The sequence below is a fragment of the Talpa occidentalis genome, unplaced genomic scaffold, assembly GCF_014898055.3.
Source record: "Talpa occidentalis isolate TD23 unplaced genomic scaffold, MPIMG_talOcc4v2.1 talOcc4.12, whole genome shotgun sequence".
In the NCBI taxonomy this organism is placed as follows: domain Eukaryota; kingdom Metazoa; phylum Chordata; class Mammalia; order Eulipotyphla; family Talpidae; genus Talpa; species Talpa occidentalis.
Window position 1 is genome coordinate 23,311,456 of NW_023601212.1, and position 22,261 is coordinate 23,333,716.

The 22,261-nt window shown below is 37.3% G+C and overlaps 2 protein-coding genes and 1 pseudogene across 2 annotated transcripts in view; all 3 read right to left on the bottom strand.

Annotated features, from left to right (window-relative positions):
- Nucleotides 1-22,261, bottom strand: part of LOC119242111 (olfactory receptor 151-like) — a 368,040-nt gene that overhangs the window by 110,367 nt on the left and 235,412 nt on the right. The gene's annotated exons all lie outside the window — the stretch shown is intronic.
- Nucleotides 3,027-8,284, bottom strand: LOC119239926 (olfactory receptor 145-like). Its single transcript, XM_037504318.1, has 2 exons — nucleotides 8,275-8,284; nucleotides 3,027-3,970 (listed from the first exon to the last, which is right to left on the bottom strand). Exons 1-2 carry the CDS (start codon nucleotides 8,282-8,284, stop codon nucleotides 3,027-3,029), a joined length of 954 nt encoding a protein of 317 aa, XP_037360215.1.
- LOC119239927 (olfactory receptor 147-like) lies at nucleotides 13,239-14,174 on the bottom strand (annotated as a pseudogene).

Sequence of the window (22,261 nt, forward strand, 5' to 3'; positions counted from 1 at the left end):
AACTCTCCTGTTACCATGAAATGTCCTTTCTACAAGATTTGACTTCAGTCCATTGTCCACAGTTTCAGAATCATATAAGATAAAAGAAAATTCCGACTACCAGCACATAAACAGTAACAGAAATACTGAAAATGAACTTCAAAAGCATAACTCAGGATCACAGATGTGCATGATTGACATGGCACTAAGAGATCATATTTTCAATAGTCTCCACAATGATTCTTACACTTATCCATAGTGTGTATCATTAATTCAGTTCAACCCTATCATTGAATAAGCAGTAAATTAAGATACAATATCACAAAATTTTTAAAATTCATGGAACCCTAAAGTATTCCAACCAAACCTCTTATATTCCATATATTTAATCTGAGTCTCTGAAAATGAAATGATTCTACTACAAAGTGGCAAAACCTAAACTGTATCTCATCTGCTTCAGTATAAATCCTAAGCAAATGAATGACTCTTTACAAAAGACCTTTCAAGTAGATATTATTTCATTTGAGAGATGAGGAAGCAGTTATTTTAACAAAAAAACAAAATTGAGTTTTAAATCAAGAGTGATTAATGCCAGGAATTCTGAGTTTACTTATTCTACTTTGCACCCAGGAATCTGCCTCATTCACTTTCTTCCTCCAAATCCTGAATACATGCAACTATCTAGGTACAAATAAGTACATTATTACATATTTACTTAAGAAAGGAGAAGTAATAACAATGCTGAGCAACTTCTCCAACACATATAAAACTTGAATTCATAGTTAATGTTAGGTACTTAATCTACCAGCACTTATTATACCTTTACTAAATGCCAGCTCCTGTAAGCACTAAGTGGTAAAGAGAGAAAAGATACAGGTGCCCTCCCTCACAGGGAAGACAAATAATCAGGCAAAGACAAAAGCATGTCTACTCTCATGTCTGTGCGTGAAGCCTGACCGCTCTACACTGGGGACATGGGAAAAGAGCACCTCATCTGCATGATGGATGGGACAGAAGTTTCCCTTCGGCTGGCATCTGAAGAGTTAATAGAAAATAAGGAGGACTGGAAATAAGAGTATACTAGAAAACGAAAAAGAAAATAACCAGGAAGGAAGCTTCATTGTTCAAGGAGTTACAGTGTGGTGGCCACCACCAGAGGGGCTGTCAGGAAGGGATCATGAGCACAGGTCACAGGTGAGATGGACAAACAGAATCTCAGAGACACTTTGACTTACCAAACTATACACAAACAATGGAAAAAGGTCTCCTTCACAGGAAATTCTCTCAGAGACATAAGAATGGAGGCTCTAAAATCCTAGAATCGCAGCACTACTTCTCATCACTACTGTTATCCCACAGAGATCTTTACTTGTTCACAGTTACAACCACAGAGGAGCCCTAAAGGATTCAAAGATCACTCTTCTTTATCGAAAGACATCAAAATGCCCATGGCTTCCTCTCCAACATTTTCTAAAAATAGAACCTTGTGCTGCTGTGGCAGTGATGGGAGCGAAGTAAACCCTGCCTCCTCTGTTGTGTGGGGCACTCAGACATTTAGAAACCTAACCCTTGGCTTGTTCTCAGGGTCCATTTGATAAAGTTCATAACCTTTAATAATGATATTGCCAGAGGTGATCACTGAACTACAGAGGATGCCTGTCAGCAGCTCTCAGTGTTTGCACATCCCAGAACAGCAGCTTCATTCATTATCTTATTCTGAGCTTCAGCATCTCCCTCTAAGGGGTGCATCAGAGGCTTTCCCCCTCCATAATTCAAATCCTTTAGGGAAGGCAGAGTGAAGAAGCTGATAACAGACAGAGATGTTTTACCCCGTGTCTTTGAAGGCTCAATATTTTACTCCCAATTTCACATCCAGAAAATTGCTTATTCCCCTTGGACAAACAGTATAGAGAGAATTTCTTTCCTTTTTGTTCTGGTACATCTATGACCTTTAGGTACATTTGCTTAATACATATCTAGTGGCTGTTAAAATATGAATGAAAATATAACATATAACTTCCCACACAAATATATGAATACATTTTAGCATTATGCAAAACATGATTATGTGATAAACAATTTTATCTTTTACAATCCATTACTTCCTATTTAATTCTGCTTAGCTTTCCTCTCCTTTCTTTGCTCCAACAATCACCCACAGTTAGTATATACCCTAAAGTATCCCATACATTCCTATTTGCTGATTATACCAAATGCACTTAAAGGAGCTTTACAATTGATTGAAACTACATTGTTTTCTAACTTTTGCATTTGTCCTTTAAGAATACTTCATTAAAATCTACCACCACCCTACACAGTGAATATACCAAAATGTATCCAACCCTGCCACACACAGAAATACAAACTTTTATTATTACCACCAAACATGCTAGAATAATCATGTTATATACCAAATACATTTACTTTTAACGTGTGTCTTTTTGTATAATATGATGTGGTTTTGACAAGTCTCTAAAAATCCACATTTTCCAATTCTGTAGGGGGTTGGGGCGTTCAAAATGATTTTAAAAAAAGGTCAGTAAATTTCATTTTTTAGCATTACTAAATGTATAAAGAACAAGGAAAAGAAATTGTGCAAATGAGAGGAAGGAGAGAAGACCAATCCTATAAAAACTGGATAAAAACTATAAGGAAAAACTTGTAGTTTCTTTCATAGTGGTAACAGCTATGGAAAAGAAATTTGCAAATAAAATTAGTGGAAGGACGTTCTCCCTAGTGTCACAGGGATTAAAGATAGCACTATTACGCTATCACCACCACTGCACCATGAATTCAGTCCCCTGGCAAGGAGCTAACCCACATGGTGCAGCAGACCTCTCCTGACTCAGCCGCTGGTCCCCTGAGCGGTGTATTTTATAGATCCACCTGTTCTGCTCCCCACTTTGTCTCTGGTGAATCCTCTCAGTTCCCACAACTCTGGCCTACACTGCAGTTCCTGTATACATAAATAAATATTTTTTAAAAAATTAGTGGAATTACATAACAGAGTCTCCTGTGCTGTGACTAACTGCGCACAGAGATACTATTTATGATGAAAACTTCATCCTACTTAGAATTCTTTTCATAGCCAGATTAACATCTTTATTCCTCAAGCTATAAATTAAGGGGTTCATCATAGGAACCACATTGGTATAAAAGACAGAGGAGATTTTTCCCTGCTCCATAGACCCAGCAGAAGAGGGCTTGAGATACATAAATGAAGCTGATCCAAAGAAGAGAGAAACTGCAATGATGTGGGAGCCGCAGGTGCTGAAGGCTTTGGACCTGCTTCCTGTGGAGCTGATGCGGAAAATGCTGAAGAGGATGAAACCATAAGACATGAAGATGGTGACAGTGGGCACAATGATGTTGATGCCTCCCACAATAAAAACGGCCAGCTCATTGATGTAGGTGCTTGTGCAGGAAAGCTGGAGCAGAGGAAGGATGTCACACAAGTAATGGTTGATGATGTAGGCATCACAGAAGGTCAGTCTCACCATGCATAGGGTGTGAGCCAAAGAACCAGAAAATGCCATGAAGTATGATCCAAGCATAAGACTGGAACACACCTTAGTGGACATGGCAACACTGTACATGAGTGGGTTACAGATGGCCACATATCGATCATAGGCCATTGATGTCAGCACATAGCACTCAGAAATACCAAGAAAACAGAAAAAGAAAAGCTGAGTCATGCATCCTGGGTAGGAGATAAAATTCCTCTTTGATATGAAGTTAATCAGCATTTTGGGTGTAAACACAGAAGAATAACATATGTCTATGATGGACAAGTTACAGAGGAAAAAGTACATGGGGGTGTGGAGGTGTGAATTCAGCACTATTAAAATGACTAAACCTAAATTCCCTAACATACAGACCATATACATTACTAGAAAGAGGAGGAAGAGTGGGAGCTGCAGGTCTGGTTGGTCTGTTAAACCCTTGAGAATGAATTCAGTCACGGAGGAGACATTTCCAGGAGTCATTTTTTCTAAACAATATGTGGACACAGAAGATTACATTAGAGAGCAACTCAGCTCCTCCTCAGTGCCTCATCCAACAACTGGCATTGCGGGCAGCCAGCCCACCTGAACCAATGGAACCAGGTTTGCCATTTTCATGAAACTGAGTGACCCTTGTGTGATCCCAGTCTACATAAGCCAAAACAGCAAAGAACATCAGATCTCAAAACTGCACAATAGGAGAAAGAAATAGACATGTCTGGGGCCCTTGCCATGTAACTCAAGGCAAACATTATAGCAATAGAAATGACATGAAGAAACTTACCCTCCCTATCCAGAAAACCTCACTGTTCACTTATCCTGAGGTTTACCCCTCTGGTCTTAGATGGGCGATTCTAGATTCTGAGGCTTTGATTTCTTTTAGTCTTTGAGAATGCTGTCCAGACTTCACTTCAGCTATAGCCTGGTAATGTTCTGAACTGCAGGTCATAATTTCTGATGATGATTAGCAGTCCTTGCAAGTAGCAGAGAAACAGGAAGTCTTTAATATAATCACATTTCTACTGAAGATCTTGGTTATAAACAGGGTAATTGTTTAGTCTTTTCCCTGTGGGTTGCAGTCTATGTGGAAAAGGGGAATATGGGTATTGTATGCAATGGTCTGTCTTTAACTTCCTAGGGACTCAATATATTACCCATTTCACTTTCTGCTGGGGATTATACATCCCTCAGTGTAGATGCAAAAGAAATCCCCATCTCCCTGTTATCTTCATCTCTTTGGAAAATATACTATATTTTTTATAACCCTCACCCTAAAAGAACATTTTTCAAGGTTTCAGTCTCCAGATTACTTATTTCTTTAGAAGGTATTTTTCAAAAATTGAAATAAATTTCTTCAGCTTTCTCTCCCCAGACTAGCTCTAAAATAAACTTACATAAGTTACGTAAGTGCAATGATTTAGAAAATGTAAACATCACCCCATGATAAATACCCAAAATAAAATTGTATTGAGTTGTGTTATTAGCTGTGAATGCGAATCAACTTTGGCAGAGATTGATTCCTACAGGACTCCAAGCATCTTGCCTCTGCCTTCCTGTCGTCTTCCAGTTCCTCTGAAAAACCATCTTGCTCCATTGCTCCTTGTTCTTCTGATGTTTTCATGCAGAAAATGAATCGCAGACACCTTAAGTTCTCCTGTCATCCACTCCTTTGTTCTGCATTACACTGTGCCCTCCATGCTTCTTTCTAAACTCTTCAGACTGAGAACCTACTGTGGATAATATTTTTAAGATTCTATCACATGCTCATTTACTTATTTTTACAATCAGATATAACATAGAAAGAAGGCACTGTAATGTTTTCTCATATCCATTGTTCATAATATAAGGGGAAAACAATAGGGTATAATCTTCTATTAGTATTTCAAATTTTTTCTCCTTCCCTGAGGTTTCTCATTCAATATAACCATTAGCAGATGTCAATCTGTCTCCTACTTATGGAGAAAGAGATGCAGGTAGTGAAAGTAGTAAAAAAAAAAAAAAATTCCCTCCAATCCAAAATAATCCACCTTCCTGGCTCTGATTTCTCTGCATCTGGGATGTTATTCAACTCTCCCCCTGGGACTGTAGACTCTGTTTCTCAGGCTATTGTCTCTCAATTCACAGATGTGCTCAATTTTAGTCACAAAAAAATTTATATAGCTGTACTTTTTTTTTGTCATATAAATCTCCCAGTGTTTTTACTTTTCCACTGGCAATATTTTGTTTTGGTATTGTGCTTAATTGAGATACAATTGACATTGGGCCTCCCCAGTGGCGCAGCGGTTGAGCGCTGGGTTGCGAGGCTGCCCGCTGCCTCTGCGGCGCCGGTTCGATTCCCGGCTGCTCCCCGGCCACCGGAGGAGGGTCCCACATGGCGTGCAGACCTCTCCTGCCGCCCGCTGCTCCCCTCAGCAGTGTACTTCGGTCCTTCTGCCTGCTCTGCTCCCCGCTCTGGCTCTGGTGAATTCTCTCACCCTCCCGCGCTTCTGACTGTACCCAGTGCATGTGTAAACAAAACAAACAAATAAATAAATAAATAAAAACATGCCTCTATAAAAAAAAAAAAAAAAAAAAAAAAAGAAATACAATTGACATTAATATTATATTAGTATCAGCTGTAGGACATAAGGACTCAAGATGTGTAGGTACCGTGGATTGATCACCACCATAATTCCAGGTAACATCCACCACCACACGTAGTTACAATTATTTTCTGTGATGAGAACTTTTTTTCATCATATTTAAAAATTTAATATTTTTTATTATGGTAAAATCCATATTGAATAAAATTCACCATTTTAAGCATTTTTAATTTGTTTTAATTATTATTTTATTTCACATAATTCTTACATCATTTTTCATTTTTGTACAATGTATGCATTTTCATCTCAGTTATAGTCCCTGTGAAATTCCCACCACCCATTCACCTGTGAACCATCGCTATGGTCCCTTGTGCTCTTCCCACCCCCATTCTGATCCTACTCCCTTCTCCCCACCTGTAGAATGTCTCTGGTTTATAGTTGCTGTTGATTTTGATTTTTACTTTATTATAGTTACTTTTTTATTTCCTGATCCCTTATTTGGATCCTCTACATTCTTCCTATAAATGACACCCTCTAATTTTTCTTTTTTTCTAGGAAAATACCAGATAGTCTCATTCATAGTAGGAATTTAGAAAACCTAAAGAAGGGCCCAGGAAAAAGACTCATTATAATAGAGAAAAAATCAAAATTAACAAGCAACTATAAACGAGAGACACACGGGGGGGGGGGTGCGGTGTAGAGGAGGCATTAGAATCAAAATAAGGGGGGTGGGAATTGCATGAGGAATATAACCAAAGTGAAAATGCATACATTGTGCAAAAATGAACAATGATGTAAGAATTATATAAAATAAAATAATAAAATAAATTTAAAAATAAAAAATTATTTTTCTTTTTCTTTCTGGCTTATTTCACTGAGGATGATCCCTTCCAGCTCCACCCATGTTGCTACAAATGGCATGAGTTTATCTTTTTTGATTGCTGAGTAATATTCCATTGTGTATGTGCACCAATTCTTCTTGATCCAGTCATCTATTTTGGGACTTTTGAGTTGTTTCCATAGCTTAGCTATTGTAAATAGTGCTGCGATAAACATAGGGATGCAGGTGTCCTTTTGAATTAATATTTTTGTGTCCTTGGGGTAGATATGTAGAATTGGTTCATACAGAAGCTCCATTTTTAGCAGTTTGAGGTACCTCCACACAGCTTTCCATAGTGGTTGCAAAAGTTTGCACTCCCACCAGCAGTGTAGCAAAGTTCCTTTTTTTCCACATCCTCCCCAACATTTGTTGTGCTAGTTCTTTTTTTCATATGTGCCATTCTCACTGGTGTAAGATGGAGAGAAAGCTTTGACAAAGCTTTGACAAAGCCCTAGATACGCCTTATTCTATCTCAAATAAAATCAATAGCAAATTTTACTATCTCAATCATATCTAACTGTTTCGCATCAACTCTAAGGCTGTCCCATTGCATCCTCTCATTATTCCTAGCTGTTTTATTGCAACAGCTTTAAAATAGCTCTCCCTGCTTCACATACCCATGTTACCCAACAGCCAGAGTGACCCTGCTATGGTGCTAGTCATATTATGTCAATACTCTTCCTCAACCCCTCCAGTGACTCACTTCACTCACTCAGGGTGAAGGCTGAAATCTTTACAATGACTATAGATCCCCATATGGTCCCTCCTCTAACCTGTCCTAATCACCATTCTGGTTTTCAGATGTTAGTGGTGCTTGTCCATTTGTCAGTCCTTCCAAGAGTTAGTTGCTTTGAAATTTTTATCCTACAGTATCATAAAATGCCCGGAAATGGACATTTTTATTTGTCCTACTTCCTATATCCCTGCATTATCTGCCCTCTCTCCCCTTTAACTTTCAGATCTCTTACACACTACCTTCTTCTCATTCACTTTACTTAGCCAAACCAGACTCGTCTGTGGATTCTTATATTTAATGTTCTCAGAAAATGCTCAATGTTTATCTCTTCAATTACTTCCTTCTCATGTTCTGTTACTTCCTTCTAGACTCAACTAGACATTTATGAGGCATGCTCTGATCCATAATCTTTAGCTCTTAGATATTTTTTTATCTCCTAGGGACTCTGTGCTGTATGCTGAGTAATTTCTTCAGATTTCCTAATATGTGTCTAATTTGAATTGATTTACTTTTATTCTAGCAATTACATTTCCAAAAGCTCTGAGTTTGAGTGGTCCCTTGTAGTTTGCTCATTTCTATGAATCTATTTGCTACTCTGTGTCATTCCATACTCCATTTTCATAATTATAATTCTAGTAAAAAAAATCTAATATCTTTGCAACTGTAGATCAGATGATTTTTGAGATATTGTTGTCAAATATTTTGCACTGTAAATTTTGTGTCCTTGATTATAAAACTATGCTTGGTTGATAATTAACCTCTGAAGAAACCAGGAGCTTGATATGAGGATGCTAAAGATTTCCCTCTGTCAATATTTACATGTTTCTTTGAGTAAAATTAAAGGGGACATGACCACTCTGAGAATCTATGTCTCTCTAGTTTCCCTGTGTTAATCTAGGAGACCAGATTTAAGGCTGGTTTAACTGAATGACATCAAGCCCTAGGTGAGTCTGCGTGTATCCTACAGATTGCAGGTCCTTTCTCAATGATTAATTTTTTGTATTTTTCTAAATTTCACCCTTCCTTTTTTCCTCCCTCTGTGTTTCTCATCCTTCCTTTTTGGTCATGGGCAATTTCCCACATATCTAGTTTAATCACCAACTCAGTGTATAATGTATGCTTTGGAAATATACTTATTTTGTAGGAGTGGGGTCCATCAGAATATCTAGATCACCAAATAGCAGGACATTATAGCTAATACCTTTTATTTACTATATTTGAATTTTGAAGTGTTCATTATAGGGTTAAAAGGAGATTTTTCTATGATCTATTACTCTGCTTTTAGGTTGGGATTAAACAGTTATATATGTTTCCTGTAGTTCTTTTCTAGTGATTTGCATAAAAATTCTTTTACACATGAGATTTAATTTGATATGTGGATTATTGTAATCATCTACCTGTATTTTTCTAAATAGTAAATACACTGCTCCATTACTACTATTAAAAATATTACATTGTTTACTCATTTGAAATGATACACTTATTTTGTTCTGAATATTTACAAGTCCTTGAGATTATTTCTAGAAATCTGTGATTCCTTACTGATTTCTATTATTCTAATTCATTATGAAAGAGAACATTGTGCATACTTTTCTACTTCCTCCTTTTCTTCAGGTAGCTGCTTCTACCACTTCCCTCTCTTGCCAACTTTGCAAATTACTAAACTTGATATGAGTCTTTCCTAACCTAACCACTAAATAATATCACTGAACCCTCTTTTCTTCCCCAAATCCTCCCTAAATTTTCAACTTACCATGAAACAGCCTTTCTATAAAACTTAAATTCAGCCCACCGTCCGCAGTTTAGGAATCATATGAGAAAAAGACAATTCCAGCTACCAGCACATAAACAGTAACATAAACACTGGAAACCAACTTCAAAAGCATAGCTCAGGATCACAGATATGCATGATTGGCATGGCACTAAGATCTTAATTAATTTCAATTGTCTCCACAATGATTCTTATACTTATCCATAGCGTGAAGCATTAATCCAGTTCAACCGTATCATTGAATAAGCCAGTAAATTAGGACACAAATATCACAAAATTTTAAAGTTCATGGTACCCTGGACTATTCCAACCAAGCCTCTTATATTCCATATTTTTAATCTGAGCCTCTGAAAATGAAATGATTCTACTACACAGTAGCAAAACCTAAACTACACCTTATTTGCTTCAGCATAAATCCTAAGCAAATGAATGACTCTTCACAAAAGACCTTTTAAATAGATACTATTATTTTTTTTCATCTGAGAGATGAGGAAATAGTTATCATGAGGGAGTAACTAATGCCTTTCAGACTCACATATTTAGCAAAAAAACAAAGTGGAAGATTTAATATAGGGAATTCTGAGTTTATTTATTCTACTTTGCACCCAGGAATCTACCTCACTCACACTTTCTTACTCTAAATCCTGAATACATACATCTATCTAGGCACAAAAATATACATCTTTGTTTTCCATCCGTATGACTTAAGGGGTGTGGAGGGAGGTCTATGAACATAAATTATTACATATGTCCTTAAGAAAGGAGGAGTGGTTACACTCTGAGTGACTCTTCCAACATATTTAAAGCTTGAAGTCATAGTTAATGTTCGGTACTTAATCTACCACTTCTTATGCCTTTGTAAGTGCCAGCTCCTATAAGCACTATGTGGTTAAAAAGAGAAAAGATACATGGTGCCCTTCCTCACAGGGAAGACAAATAATCAGGCAAAGACAAAAGCATGTCTGCCCTCATGTCTTTGTGTGAAACCTGACCTCTCTACACTGGGACATGAAAAAAGAGCACTTCAAGTTTTTGATGTGTGGGACAGAGGTTTCCCTTCATCTGGCATGTGAAGGATTAATGGAAAATAAGGAGGATGGAAATAAGAATTAGAATACACTAGAAAATGAAAAAGAAAATAACCAAGAAGGAAGCCTCATTGTTCAAGGAGCTACAGTGCGGTGGCCACCACCAGAGGGGTTGTGCAGGTAGGGATCTGAGCACAGGTCACGGGTGAGATGGGCAAACAGAATCTCAGAGACCATTTAGCAACCCCAACTATACAGAAAGGATAGAAGTAGGTCTCCTTCTTAGGAAACTCTCTAAAGGACAGCAGGATGGAGGCCTTGCAAACCCTACAATCTCAGCACTACTTCTCTCTACTGTTATCCCATAGAGACCTTTACTCAACCATAGTTATGACCACAGACTGGGGGACACAAAAAGGATTCCAAGATCACTCTTCTTTACCAAAAGTCATCTGAATACCCGTGGCTTCCTCTCCACCACTGTTCTCCAAATAGTACCTTGTGCTGCTTTGGCAGTGACAGGACTGAACTAAACCCTCTTGTGTGGGGTACTCAGACATTTAGAAGCCTTACTCTTGGCTTATTCTCAGAGTCCATTTCATAAAGTTCTTAAACTTTAATTATGATATTGCCGGAGGTGGTCACTGAGCTACAGAGGCCTGTCAGCAGCTCTCAGTGTTTGCACATCAGAACAGCAGCCTCAGCCATTATCTTATTCTGAGCTTCAGCATCTCCCTCTCAAGGGTGTATGAGAGGCTTTCCAGTGAGCCCCCTCCCCCCAATAATTCAAATCCTTTAGGAAAGGCAGAATGAAGAAGCTGATATTACAAATAGAGATGTTTCACCCTGTGTCTTTGGAGCTCAATAATCTACTCCAAATTTCACATCCAGGAAAAAAATTGTATATTCATTTTGGACAGTGTAGAAATAATTTCTTTCCTCTATCTCTTGGAACTTCTTTACCTGTAAGTTCACTTGTTAATAGATGATTAGTTGTTGAAATACAAATAAACAAAATATTTTCATATGCATATATATCTGCTTCACACATAAATATATCAATATATTTTAGCTTTATGTTATACATGACCATATGATAAACACTTTGTATCTTTTAGAGTCCATCACTTCCTATTCCTTTTTGCTGAGCATTTTCTTTCTTCTTTGCTCTGCACCAACCATCACTCACAATTAGTTTATACCCTAAAGCATCCCATACATTCCTACTTGCTGGTATTACCAAAGGCACTTAAAAGAGCTTTACAATTTATTGAAAGTACATTTATTTCTAACTTTTACATTTGTCCTTTAAGAATACTTCATTAAAGGCCTCCCCAATGGTGCAGCGGTTGAGTGCTAGGTTGCGAAGCTGCCTGCAGCCTCTGCAGCGCTGGTTCGATCCCCAGCCACCAGGCGAGGGTCCCACATGGCGCACAGACCTCTCCTGCCGCCAGCTGCTCCCCTCAGCAATGTACTTCATCAGTCTGCCTGTTCAGCTCTCTGCTCTGGCTCTGGTGAATTCTCTCACTCTCCCGTGCTTCTGACTGTACCCAGTGCTTGTATAAATAAATAAATAAATCTTAAAAATAAAATAAAATAAATTTTAAAAAAAGAATACTTCATTAAAAATCTACCACCATCTTGAGAATGCAAACTGGTCCAACCTCTATGGAAAGCTGTGTGACGGTTCCTCAAACTGCTAAAAATGGAGCTTCCACATGATCCAGCAATTCCACTCAAAGGTATCTACCCAAAGGACACAAAAACATTAATTCAAAAGGACACCTGCACCCCTATGTTTATTGCAGCACTATTTACAATAGGTGAGCTATGGAAACAACCCCAAATGCCCAAAAATAGATGACTGAATCAAGAAGAATTGGTATACATACATAACGGAATATTACTCAGCAATCAAAAAAGATAAACTCATGCCATTTGTAGCTACATGGATGGAGCTGGAAGGGATCATACTCAGTGAAATAAGCCAAAAAGAAAAAGAAAAATACCTGATGTTTTCACTTTTAGGAGGAATGTAGAGGAACCAAACAAGGGATCAGGAGGCAACTATAAACCAGAGACATTCTACAGGGGAGGAGGGATAGGATCAAAACAGGGATGGGAAGAGCACAAAGGACTATGGTGGTGGCACATAGGTGAATTGGTGGTGGGAATTTCACGGGGACTATAACTGAGATGAGAAAGCATACATTGTACAAAAATAAAGAATGATGTAAAAAATACATAAAATAAAAAAAGAGAAAAAAATTCTACCATCCGAAACTGTGATTATACCAAAACATATCCAACCAATCCACATACAGAAACTAAAACTTTTCATATTTTTATCACCAAACACATGCTAAAATAATCATTATTGATATAACAATACATTAACGTCCATGGGTTAAATTCCAAACATTTCTCTTTTCGCTTCACATGACATGTTTTTGACATTCCATAAATCACATTTTCTAATTCTGCAGGGTATGGAGCAGAGGAAGTAAAAATGATTTAAAAAGTTAATGAATTATGTTATTAGTAGTATCACTAAATGTAAAAAAAATAAGGAAAAGAAATTGTGTGAATGACAGGAAGCAGAGAAAACCTATCCTATAAAACTGGATAATAAACTGTAAGGAGGAACTTCAAGGTTCTTTCACAGTAACATAGCTGTGGAAAAGAAGTTTGCCAGTAAAAGCAGCTGAATTAAACCTCAGAGTCTCCCTGTGCTGTGACTAACTGCACAAAGATACTATTTATGATGCAAACTTCATCCTGAGAGTTCTTTTCGTAGCTACTTTAACATCTTTATTTCTCAAGCTATAAATTAAGGGGTTCATCATAGGAACCACACTGGTATAAAAGACAGAAGAGATTTTTCCCTGATCCAGAGACCCAGCAGAAGAGGGTTTGAGATACATAAATGAAGCTGATCCAAAGAAGAGAGAAACTGCAATGATGTGGGAGCTACAGGTGCTGAAGGCTTTGGACCTGCCTCCCATGGAGCTGATGCGGAGGATGTTGGAGAGGATGTAGCCATAAGACACAAAGATGGTGACAGTGGGCACAACGATGTTGATGCCTCCCACAATAAAAACGGCCAGCTCAATGATATAGGTGCTTGTGCGGGAAAGCTGGGGCAGAGGAAGGATGTCACATAAGTAATGACTGATGGTGTTTGCATCACAGAAGGTCAGTCTCGCCATGCATACAGTGAGGACCAGGGCACCAGACATGGCCATCAAGTACGAATCCTGCATAAAGCTGGAACACTCTTTAGGAGACATGGCGACACTATACATGAATGGGTTACAGATGGCCACATATCGATCATAGGCCATTGATGTCAGCACATAGCACTCAGAAATGATAAAGAAACAGAAAAAGAAAAGCTGAGTCATGCATCCCGGGTAGGAGATAGTATTCCTCTTTGATAGGAAGTTAATCAGCATTTTGGGTGTAAACACAGAAGAATAACACGTCGATGATGGACAATTTATAGAGGAAAAAGTACATGGGGGTGTGGAGGTGTGAATTCAGCACTATTAAAATGATTAAACCTAAATTCCCTACCATGCAGACCACATACATTACTGGAAAGAGGAGGAAGAGCAGGAGTTGCAGGTCTGGTCGGTCTGTTAATGAATGAATTCAGTCACGGAGGAGACATTTCCAGGAGTCATTCTTTTCTGAACAATATGAGGACACAGAAGAAAATGTTACATTAGAGAGCAACTCAGCTCCTCCTCAGCACCTCATCCAACAAAACCTGAAATTCAGGCAACCGGACCAACTGGACCAATGGAATCTGCTTTGCCATTATCATGAAACTGAGAGACCGTTGTGTGGTCCAAGTCTAAATAAGCCAAATACAGCAAAGAACAGATCTCAGATGGCACAATGGGAAAAATAGGCATATCCAGGGCTCTGGCCATATATCTCAAGGCAACAATATGGTATTAGAAATATGTGAAGAAACTCACCCTCCCTAGGCCAGAAACCTTAGGGTTCTCTTACCCTGAGATTCACCCTTCTGGTCTTAGATGGGCTATTTTAGATTCCAAGGCTTTGATTTCTTTCAGTCTATAAGAATGCTGTTGAGACTTTACTTCAGATATACCCTGGAAATCTTCTGAACCACAGGCCATAATTTCTGATGATGCTTTGTAGTCCTTGCAAGTAGCACAGAAAAATACAGTCTTTATTTTATAACATTTGCCTCTAATGATCTTGACTATAAACAGCGTAGAGGCTTGTTCAGTCTCTTCCTCACTGGACAGTCTGAGTAAAAGGGGAATAAGGAGATTACATGCAATGGTCTATCTTGAATTTCTTTCTTTTTTTTTTTAAGATTTATTTTTATTTATTTATACAAGCTCTGGGTACAGTCAGAAGCGCGGGAGGGTGAGAGAATTCACCAGAGCCAGAGCGGGGAGCAGAGCATGCAGAAGGACCGAAGCACACTGCTGAGGGGAGCAGCGGGCGGCTGGAGAGGTCTGCGCACCATGTGGGACCCTCCTCCGGTGGCCGGGGAGCAGCCGGGGATCGAACCAGCGCTGCAGAGGCTGCGGGCAGCTTCGCAACCCAGCGCTCAACCGCTGCGCCACCGGGGAGGCCCTGTCTTTAATTTCTCAGGGACTCAGATTTTACCCATTTCACTCTCCTCTGGGGATTATACATTCTCAGTATAGATGAAAAATGAATCCCCATCTCCCTATTATCTTCATCTCTTAAGGAAAACATACTTTATTTTTTATTCCCTCTTTATTCCCTTATCCTAAAAGGATTTGTTTGCAAGATTTCCATTTCTAGATTTCCTTATTTCTTCATATTTTTCAAAAATTGAAAGCTTGCTTCAGTTATGCACCCCCAGGATATCTCAAAAATAAGCTAAGTTAAAATTATGTTTAAGTGTAGTGATTCAGAAAATGTGACCATCATTTCATGATAAATACCCAAAATAAAATTTTATTGATTTGTGCTATTAGTTTGTGAATGGGAACAAACTTTGGCAGAGATTGATTTCTACAGGACTCCAAGCATCTTGCGTCTGCCTTCCTTTCCTCTCCCAATTCCTCTGAAAACCCAGCTTGCTCCATTGCTCTTTGTTCTTCTGATGTTTTCATGCAAGAAAATGAATTGCAGGCATCCTAAGTTCTCCAGTCATTCACCCCATTGCTGTGCATTACACTGCACCCTCCATGCTTCCGGTATCAGCATTTCCCTTTAACCTCCTCAGCCTGAGCACCAACTGTGGATAATTTTTTAAAATTTTATTACATGCCCTTTTATTACATGTTTTGCAATCATTTATATCATAGAAAGCAGTCACTTTAGGGTTTTCTCTGTTATCCATGTATATGATTAAGGGGAAAGTCATAGGTACAGTTTGCTCAAACTATGTTAAATCTTTTCTCTTCCCCTGAGGTTTCTTCTACTTTATCACTGTCAGCACATATCAAACTCTGTGTCATACTTGATGGAGAAGAAGTTGCATGAACTGAAAGTAGTACAAAAGATATCTCCCTCCAGTCCAAAATAACCTACCCTTCTGGCTCTGATTTCCCTGCTTCCCGTATATGTTAGTCTGTCAATGTGCCCCAGGTTCTCTAGGGTTCTCCTTTCTCTACGGGTTATTTTCTATTTTTTTTTTTTTTGAGTAACCCATTTTTATTTTTTTATATATTTTTTACATCATTTTTCATTTTTGCACAATGTATGCATTTTCATCTTGGTATAGTCCCCATACAATTCCCACCCCCCCCCTTGTTTTGACCCTAGTCCTTCCCCTCACCCCTATACTGTGTCTCTGATTTATGGTTACTTGTTGATTTTGATTTTTACTTTATTATAATTAGTCTTTTTCCTGGTCCCTTATTTAGGTGTTCTAAATTCCTGCTATGAGTGAGAGCATCCGATATTTTTCTTTTTCTTTCTGGCTTATTTCACTGAGCACCATCCTTTCCAGCTCCGTCCATGTTGCTGCAAATGGCATGCGTTTATCTTTTTTGATTGCTGAGTAATATTCCATTGTGTATATGTACCACATCTTCTTGATCCAGTCATCTATTTTGGGGCATTTGGGTTGTTTCCATAGCTTAGCTACTGTAAATAGTGCTGCTATAAACACGGTGGTGCAGGTGCCCTTTTGAATTAATGTTTCTGTGTCCTTTGGGTAAATACCTAGGAGTGGAATTGCTGGATCATATGGAAGCTCTATGTTTAGTAAGTCCAGAAATCTCCACACAGCTCTCCATAGTGGTTGGACCAGTTTGCACTCCCACCAACAGTGCAGGAGAGTTCCTTTTTCTCCACATCCTTGCCAACATTTGTTGTTGCTATTTTTTTTAATATGTGCCATTCTCACTGTTGTAAGATGGTATCTCATGGTAGTTTTGATTTGCATTTCCCTGATTACAAGTGATGTTGAATGTTTTTTCATATGCCTGTTGGCCATTTGCATTTCCTCTTTGGAGAAGTTTCTTTTTAGCTCTTCTGCCCATTTTTTGACTGGATTATTTTCTTTGTTTTTATTGAGTCTCATCAGCTCTTTGTAGATTTTTGTGGTCAGTTTTATCATAAATACAAAAATTTTTCTCTCAATTCATAGAGATAGGCTCAGTTTTAGTCACTAAAATAATCCATACAGTTGTACTCCTGGTTTTGTCATCCAAATCTGCCCAGGGTCTTTACTTTTCCATTGGCATTACTTTGCTTTGTTATTGTGCTGAATTGAAGTATAATTGACATATAACATTAATTAGTATCAGTTGTAGCAGTAAGTGCTCAAGATGTGTTGATATTATAAAGTGATCCCACCATAACTCCAGATAACATCTATCACCACACATAGTTACAATTATTTTCTGTGATGAGAACTTTAAATTCATATTCTCTTAGTAACTTTCAAGTACATGAAACCATTTTATTAACTACAGACACCATCTGTACATTACATTCCCATAAACTTCAAGCTTATCCCTTTCACATATTTTGTAGACTATTTTTAGAGAAGTTTTAGATTCACAGCAAAATCAAGTTGAAAGGACAGCTCAACTATGAACCCAAGTATCCCTCTTCCATATATATACATAGCCTCCTTCTCTATCAAAATCTGGCATGGAGTGCTACATTTGTTACAGTAGATGAATGAAGATTAAGACATAATTGCAGGAGGATAGCATTGTACTATAATTCTATGGGTTTTCACAAATGTATATGATATGTACCTACCATTACAGTATCATACAAAGTGGTTTCTTCCTTATAAAACTTTCACATTCCACCTATTTGCCTCTCCCTCCACTCAATCCATGGAAAATACTGCTATTTATTGCATCTATAGACATGTGAATAGTACCATATGGAACTTTTTCAGACTGATTTTTTTCTCTTAGTAACATGCAATCAAGCCATGCATGTCTTTTTCTGATGTGATAACTCATTTTTCTTTTGGCACTGAATAATATTCCATTACATAAATGTATCACAGTTTATTTCTCCATTTAACCATAAAGAGCATCTTAATTTCTTCCAACTTTGGGAATTATGAATAAGACCACTATAAACACTCAAATGCAGATTTCTGTGTTGACTATTTTCAATTCCCCTGGGCAAATGCCAAGATGTCCATAGCTGTTTTATAAGATGTCAGTTTTATAAGAAATCACCTGTCTTCCAAAGTGGCTGGACTATTTTTATATTCCTACCAACAATAAAAATTCTTTTTGCTTCATACCATATGACTCAGCAATTCTACTCTTAGGGATCTACCCAAAAACATTAATTCAAAAGCATACATCCACCCCTATGTTTACTGCAGCAATAATTATAATAGGTAAGACTTGGAAACAACCCAATGCTCAAAAAAAGGATAACTGGATCAAGAAGATGTGGTATATATGCACAATGGAATACTATGCAGCGTTCAAAAACATAACTAATGCCATTTGCAGCAACATGGATGAGCTTGAAGGCATTATGCCCAGTGAAATAAATCAGAAGGAAAAAGAAAAATACTGTATGGTTTCACTTATAGGAGGAATATAAGGGATCAAGGGAAAATAATAGTAACAACAAAACAAAACAAAAATAAACAACTATAAATCAGAGACATCCTGCAGGGGAGGGAGAGGAAAAGGGATCAAAATGAGGGTGGGAAGAGCACAAGGGACTATGGTGATGGTGCACAGGTGAACTGGTGGTGGCAATTCTATGGGGACTACACCTGAGAAAAGACAGCAAACATTGTAAGAAAAAAATAGATTAAAAATATTTTTTAAATATATGTTTAATTTAATTTAATTTTAATTTTATTTTTGTATTCCCCATACAATTACAACCCCCTTATTTTGACCCCAATCCCTCCTTTCCCTGCCCCCCACCCCCCCATAGAGAGTCTCTGGTTCATAGTTGTTTATTGATTTTGATATTTTCTTTCTTATAGTTATTCTTTTTCCTGGTCCCTTATTTAAGTTTTCTAGATTCCTGCTATGAGTGAGACCATCCAGTATTTTTCTTTTTCTTTCTGGCTTATTTCTCTGAGCATGATCCCTTCCAGCGCCATCCATGTTGCTGCAAATTGCATGTGTTTATCTTTTTTGAATGCTGAGTAATATTCCATGGTGTATATGTACCACAGCTTCTTGATCCAGTCATCTATTTTTGGGCATTTGGGTTGTTTCCAAAGCTTAGCTACTGTAAATATTGCTGCTATAATAATAATTTTTTAAAAAGAATTCTTTTTGCTCCAAATTCTTGCAGCATTTGATGATGTCAGTGTTTCAGAATTTTAGACATTCTAACGGGTATCTCAATGGTATTTTATTGTTATTTTAATTTGGAGTGGAGTTCCCTAATGACATAGGATTGCTGTGTATCTTCCTGGAAGGAGTCTATTTAGTTGTTTTACCCATTTTTTAAGCATGTTGTTAAATTTTTTATCTATATATTTTAAGAGTCCTTTTGGATGACAGTCCCTTATTATATATGACTTGTGTAAATAACTGTTGTCTGTGGTTTGTCTTTCCATTTTCCTGATACTGCCTTTCACAGATATTGCCTTTCTTGATAAATGTAGTATAAGTTGTACATTTTAATAGCCCTTGTGTAGCAACTCATCCTTTCATAGAATGTGCTTTTTGTATTGTTTCTAAAAAGTGAAACCCAGGTTATCTATGTTCTTTTCTAGGAGCTTTATAGTCTGCATTATCTTTTAAGTTTATTTTACTACTTCTCAAACTATTAAATGAGTACTGTGGAAAATGAAAATTATATAAAGTGTAAAAATTTATCTTAGTATCCTCAGACTAATAAGGCTGCAGACCCCCTCTAAATATACATGCACATATATATGTATATGAATGTATTACACAATTAAATGTATATAAGGTATAGTAGAGTGCAATGTGTTCATACACATTCATACACGTATATAATATATATTTTGAAAATTGAGAAATTCTGATCTTGCTCCGAAAATCTGCCACTTCTTCAGTAGTATCCACGTAATTCAGTGAAATTTCAATTCTTCCTGTCTTTAGGCCCAAAATATTATAGTCAGTATTGCACTTTCCTTTCTCTCTAAAATAAAATCAGTAACAAATTCTACTACATCTGCCATATATAACTGCTTTCCATCACTTCCATGGCTATCCAAATGCATTTTCTCATGACCTCCTAGAAGTTTTATTGCACTAGCTTTAAAATAGCTCTCCCTGCTACATTTACCCATGTTACCCAGTAGCCAGAGTGGTCCTGTTATAGTGTAAGTCATATTACATCAATTCTCTTCCCCAAACCCTCCAGTGACTCACATGTCTCTCAGGGTATAAGCTGAAATCTTTATAATGATATGTACTTCCCAAAATGAGCCCCTCCTATAAGGTGTCTTACTTCACTATTCTGGTTTATAGATGTTAGAGGTTTTTGTCAATTTGTAATTCCTTCCAAGGTGATTACCTGTTGCTCTTCATTCTGTTAGATTAGTTGCTTGGACTCTTTGTCCTGCAGTATCATCAACTGCCCAGATACCAACATTTTTATTTGTCCTACTTCATATAAGCTGGGCTTCCTATATCCCTGCATGATTTGCTCTCGCTCCCCTTTCACTTTCAGATCTCTTACTTATTACCTTCCCCATATTAATTTTATCCAAGACAAACTAGCTGCTGTCTGTGGATTCCTATCTTTTATTTGTTAAAATGTGCTGAACATTATCTCTTCAATTAACTTCTCTCACGTTCTCTGTTATTTCCTTCTAGGACTCAACTAGACATTTATGGGACCTGCTCATAGTATGATCCACATCTTTAGCCTCTTCCTTATTTTTCATTTGCTAGTGTCTCAAAGTAATTTCTTCAGATTCCCTGTGTTTAATCTGAATTGAGTTTATTTTAGTCTAGCAGTTATATTTCATAAAACTTTATTTTAATTTTGAGTATTCTTTGTAGTTTACTTACTTCTATCACTCTGTGCTAGTTCTTTTTCACCTCACACTATTTATAATTATAAAAAATGAAGCAAAACAAATATCTAAAATCCTTGTAGTTTTAGGTCAGATGATTTTGAGAGGTTGTTTTTACTTTCCCACATAGTGAATTTTGTTATCCTTGAGTAAAAACTACATTTGGTTGATATTAACTTTTGAAGAACTTAGGGGTCTGAAATGTGGATGCTAACAATGTTTTCCAATATTAACATGTTTCTTGGTCTAAAATGAATGCGGGCATGACCATTCTGAGAACCCTACCTCTTTCCTTCCTGTTTCCCAGTTTTAATTTGATATCCAGATTTAAATCCTGGTTTAACTGAATGACATCTTTGCCTCAGGTGAGTCTATGTGTATCCTGTAGATTACTGGTCTTTACTCAATGATTAATTTTTGTTGTTTTTCTAAATTTCATCCTTTCTTTTAGCTTTACCTTTCCTTTGTTCTTTTCTTCTTCCCTTCTTTCTGTCTCCTTAACAATTTCCCATAAGCCCAGTTTAAACATCTACTCAATGCATATTACATGTTTTGGATGATCTAATTATACTGTAGAAATGGGGTCCACCAGAATATTTAGTTCACCAAACAGCAGGATGTTAAAGCTAATGTCCTTTATATGTTATATTTGCATTTTAGAAGTTTTCACTGTAGGGTTAAAAAAGTTCTATCATTCTAATTTATCTTGAAGAAGAATATTTTGCACACTTTTCTTTTTCCTTTTCTTCAACCTCTTAATCAGTGGCAATCAGGTTCCTGCTTCTACCACTTCCATCTCTCGCCAATTTTGTAGATTACTAAACCAAATGCTCTGAGCCTCTACTAATCTGACTTCTTTAAATAATGAATACTACTGACCACTCTTTCCTTTCTGAAATCCTTCCTGAACTTTCATGATACCAGGAAATGTCCTTTATAGAAAAGTTAATATGTGACCATGACCAGAGTAGGTTCAGTCGTAAAATATTTGAAATAGAAAGTTCCAATCACCAGACAAACAGGAACCACTAGAAATAACCACTAGAAATGAACACCAAAAATACAACCCAGGAATCACAGATATATATGATTGAGATGGAACCAAGGAATCAAAATTTCAATGATTTCCTGAATGATTGACACTTATCCATACTGTTAATCATTAATCCAGTTCAACCCCATCTTGAATAAGCCAGAAAACTGAGACACAGTTATCACATAATTTTTAAAGTACATGGAACTCTGAAGTATTCCAACCAAGCTTCTTATTTTGCATATTTTTAATCTGAGGTTCTGAAAATGAAATGATCCTGC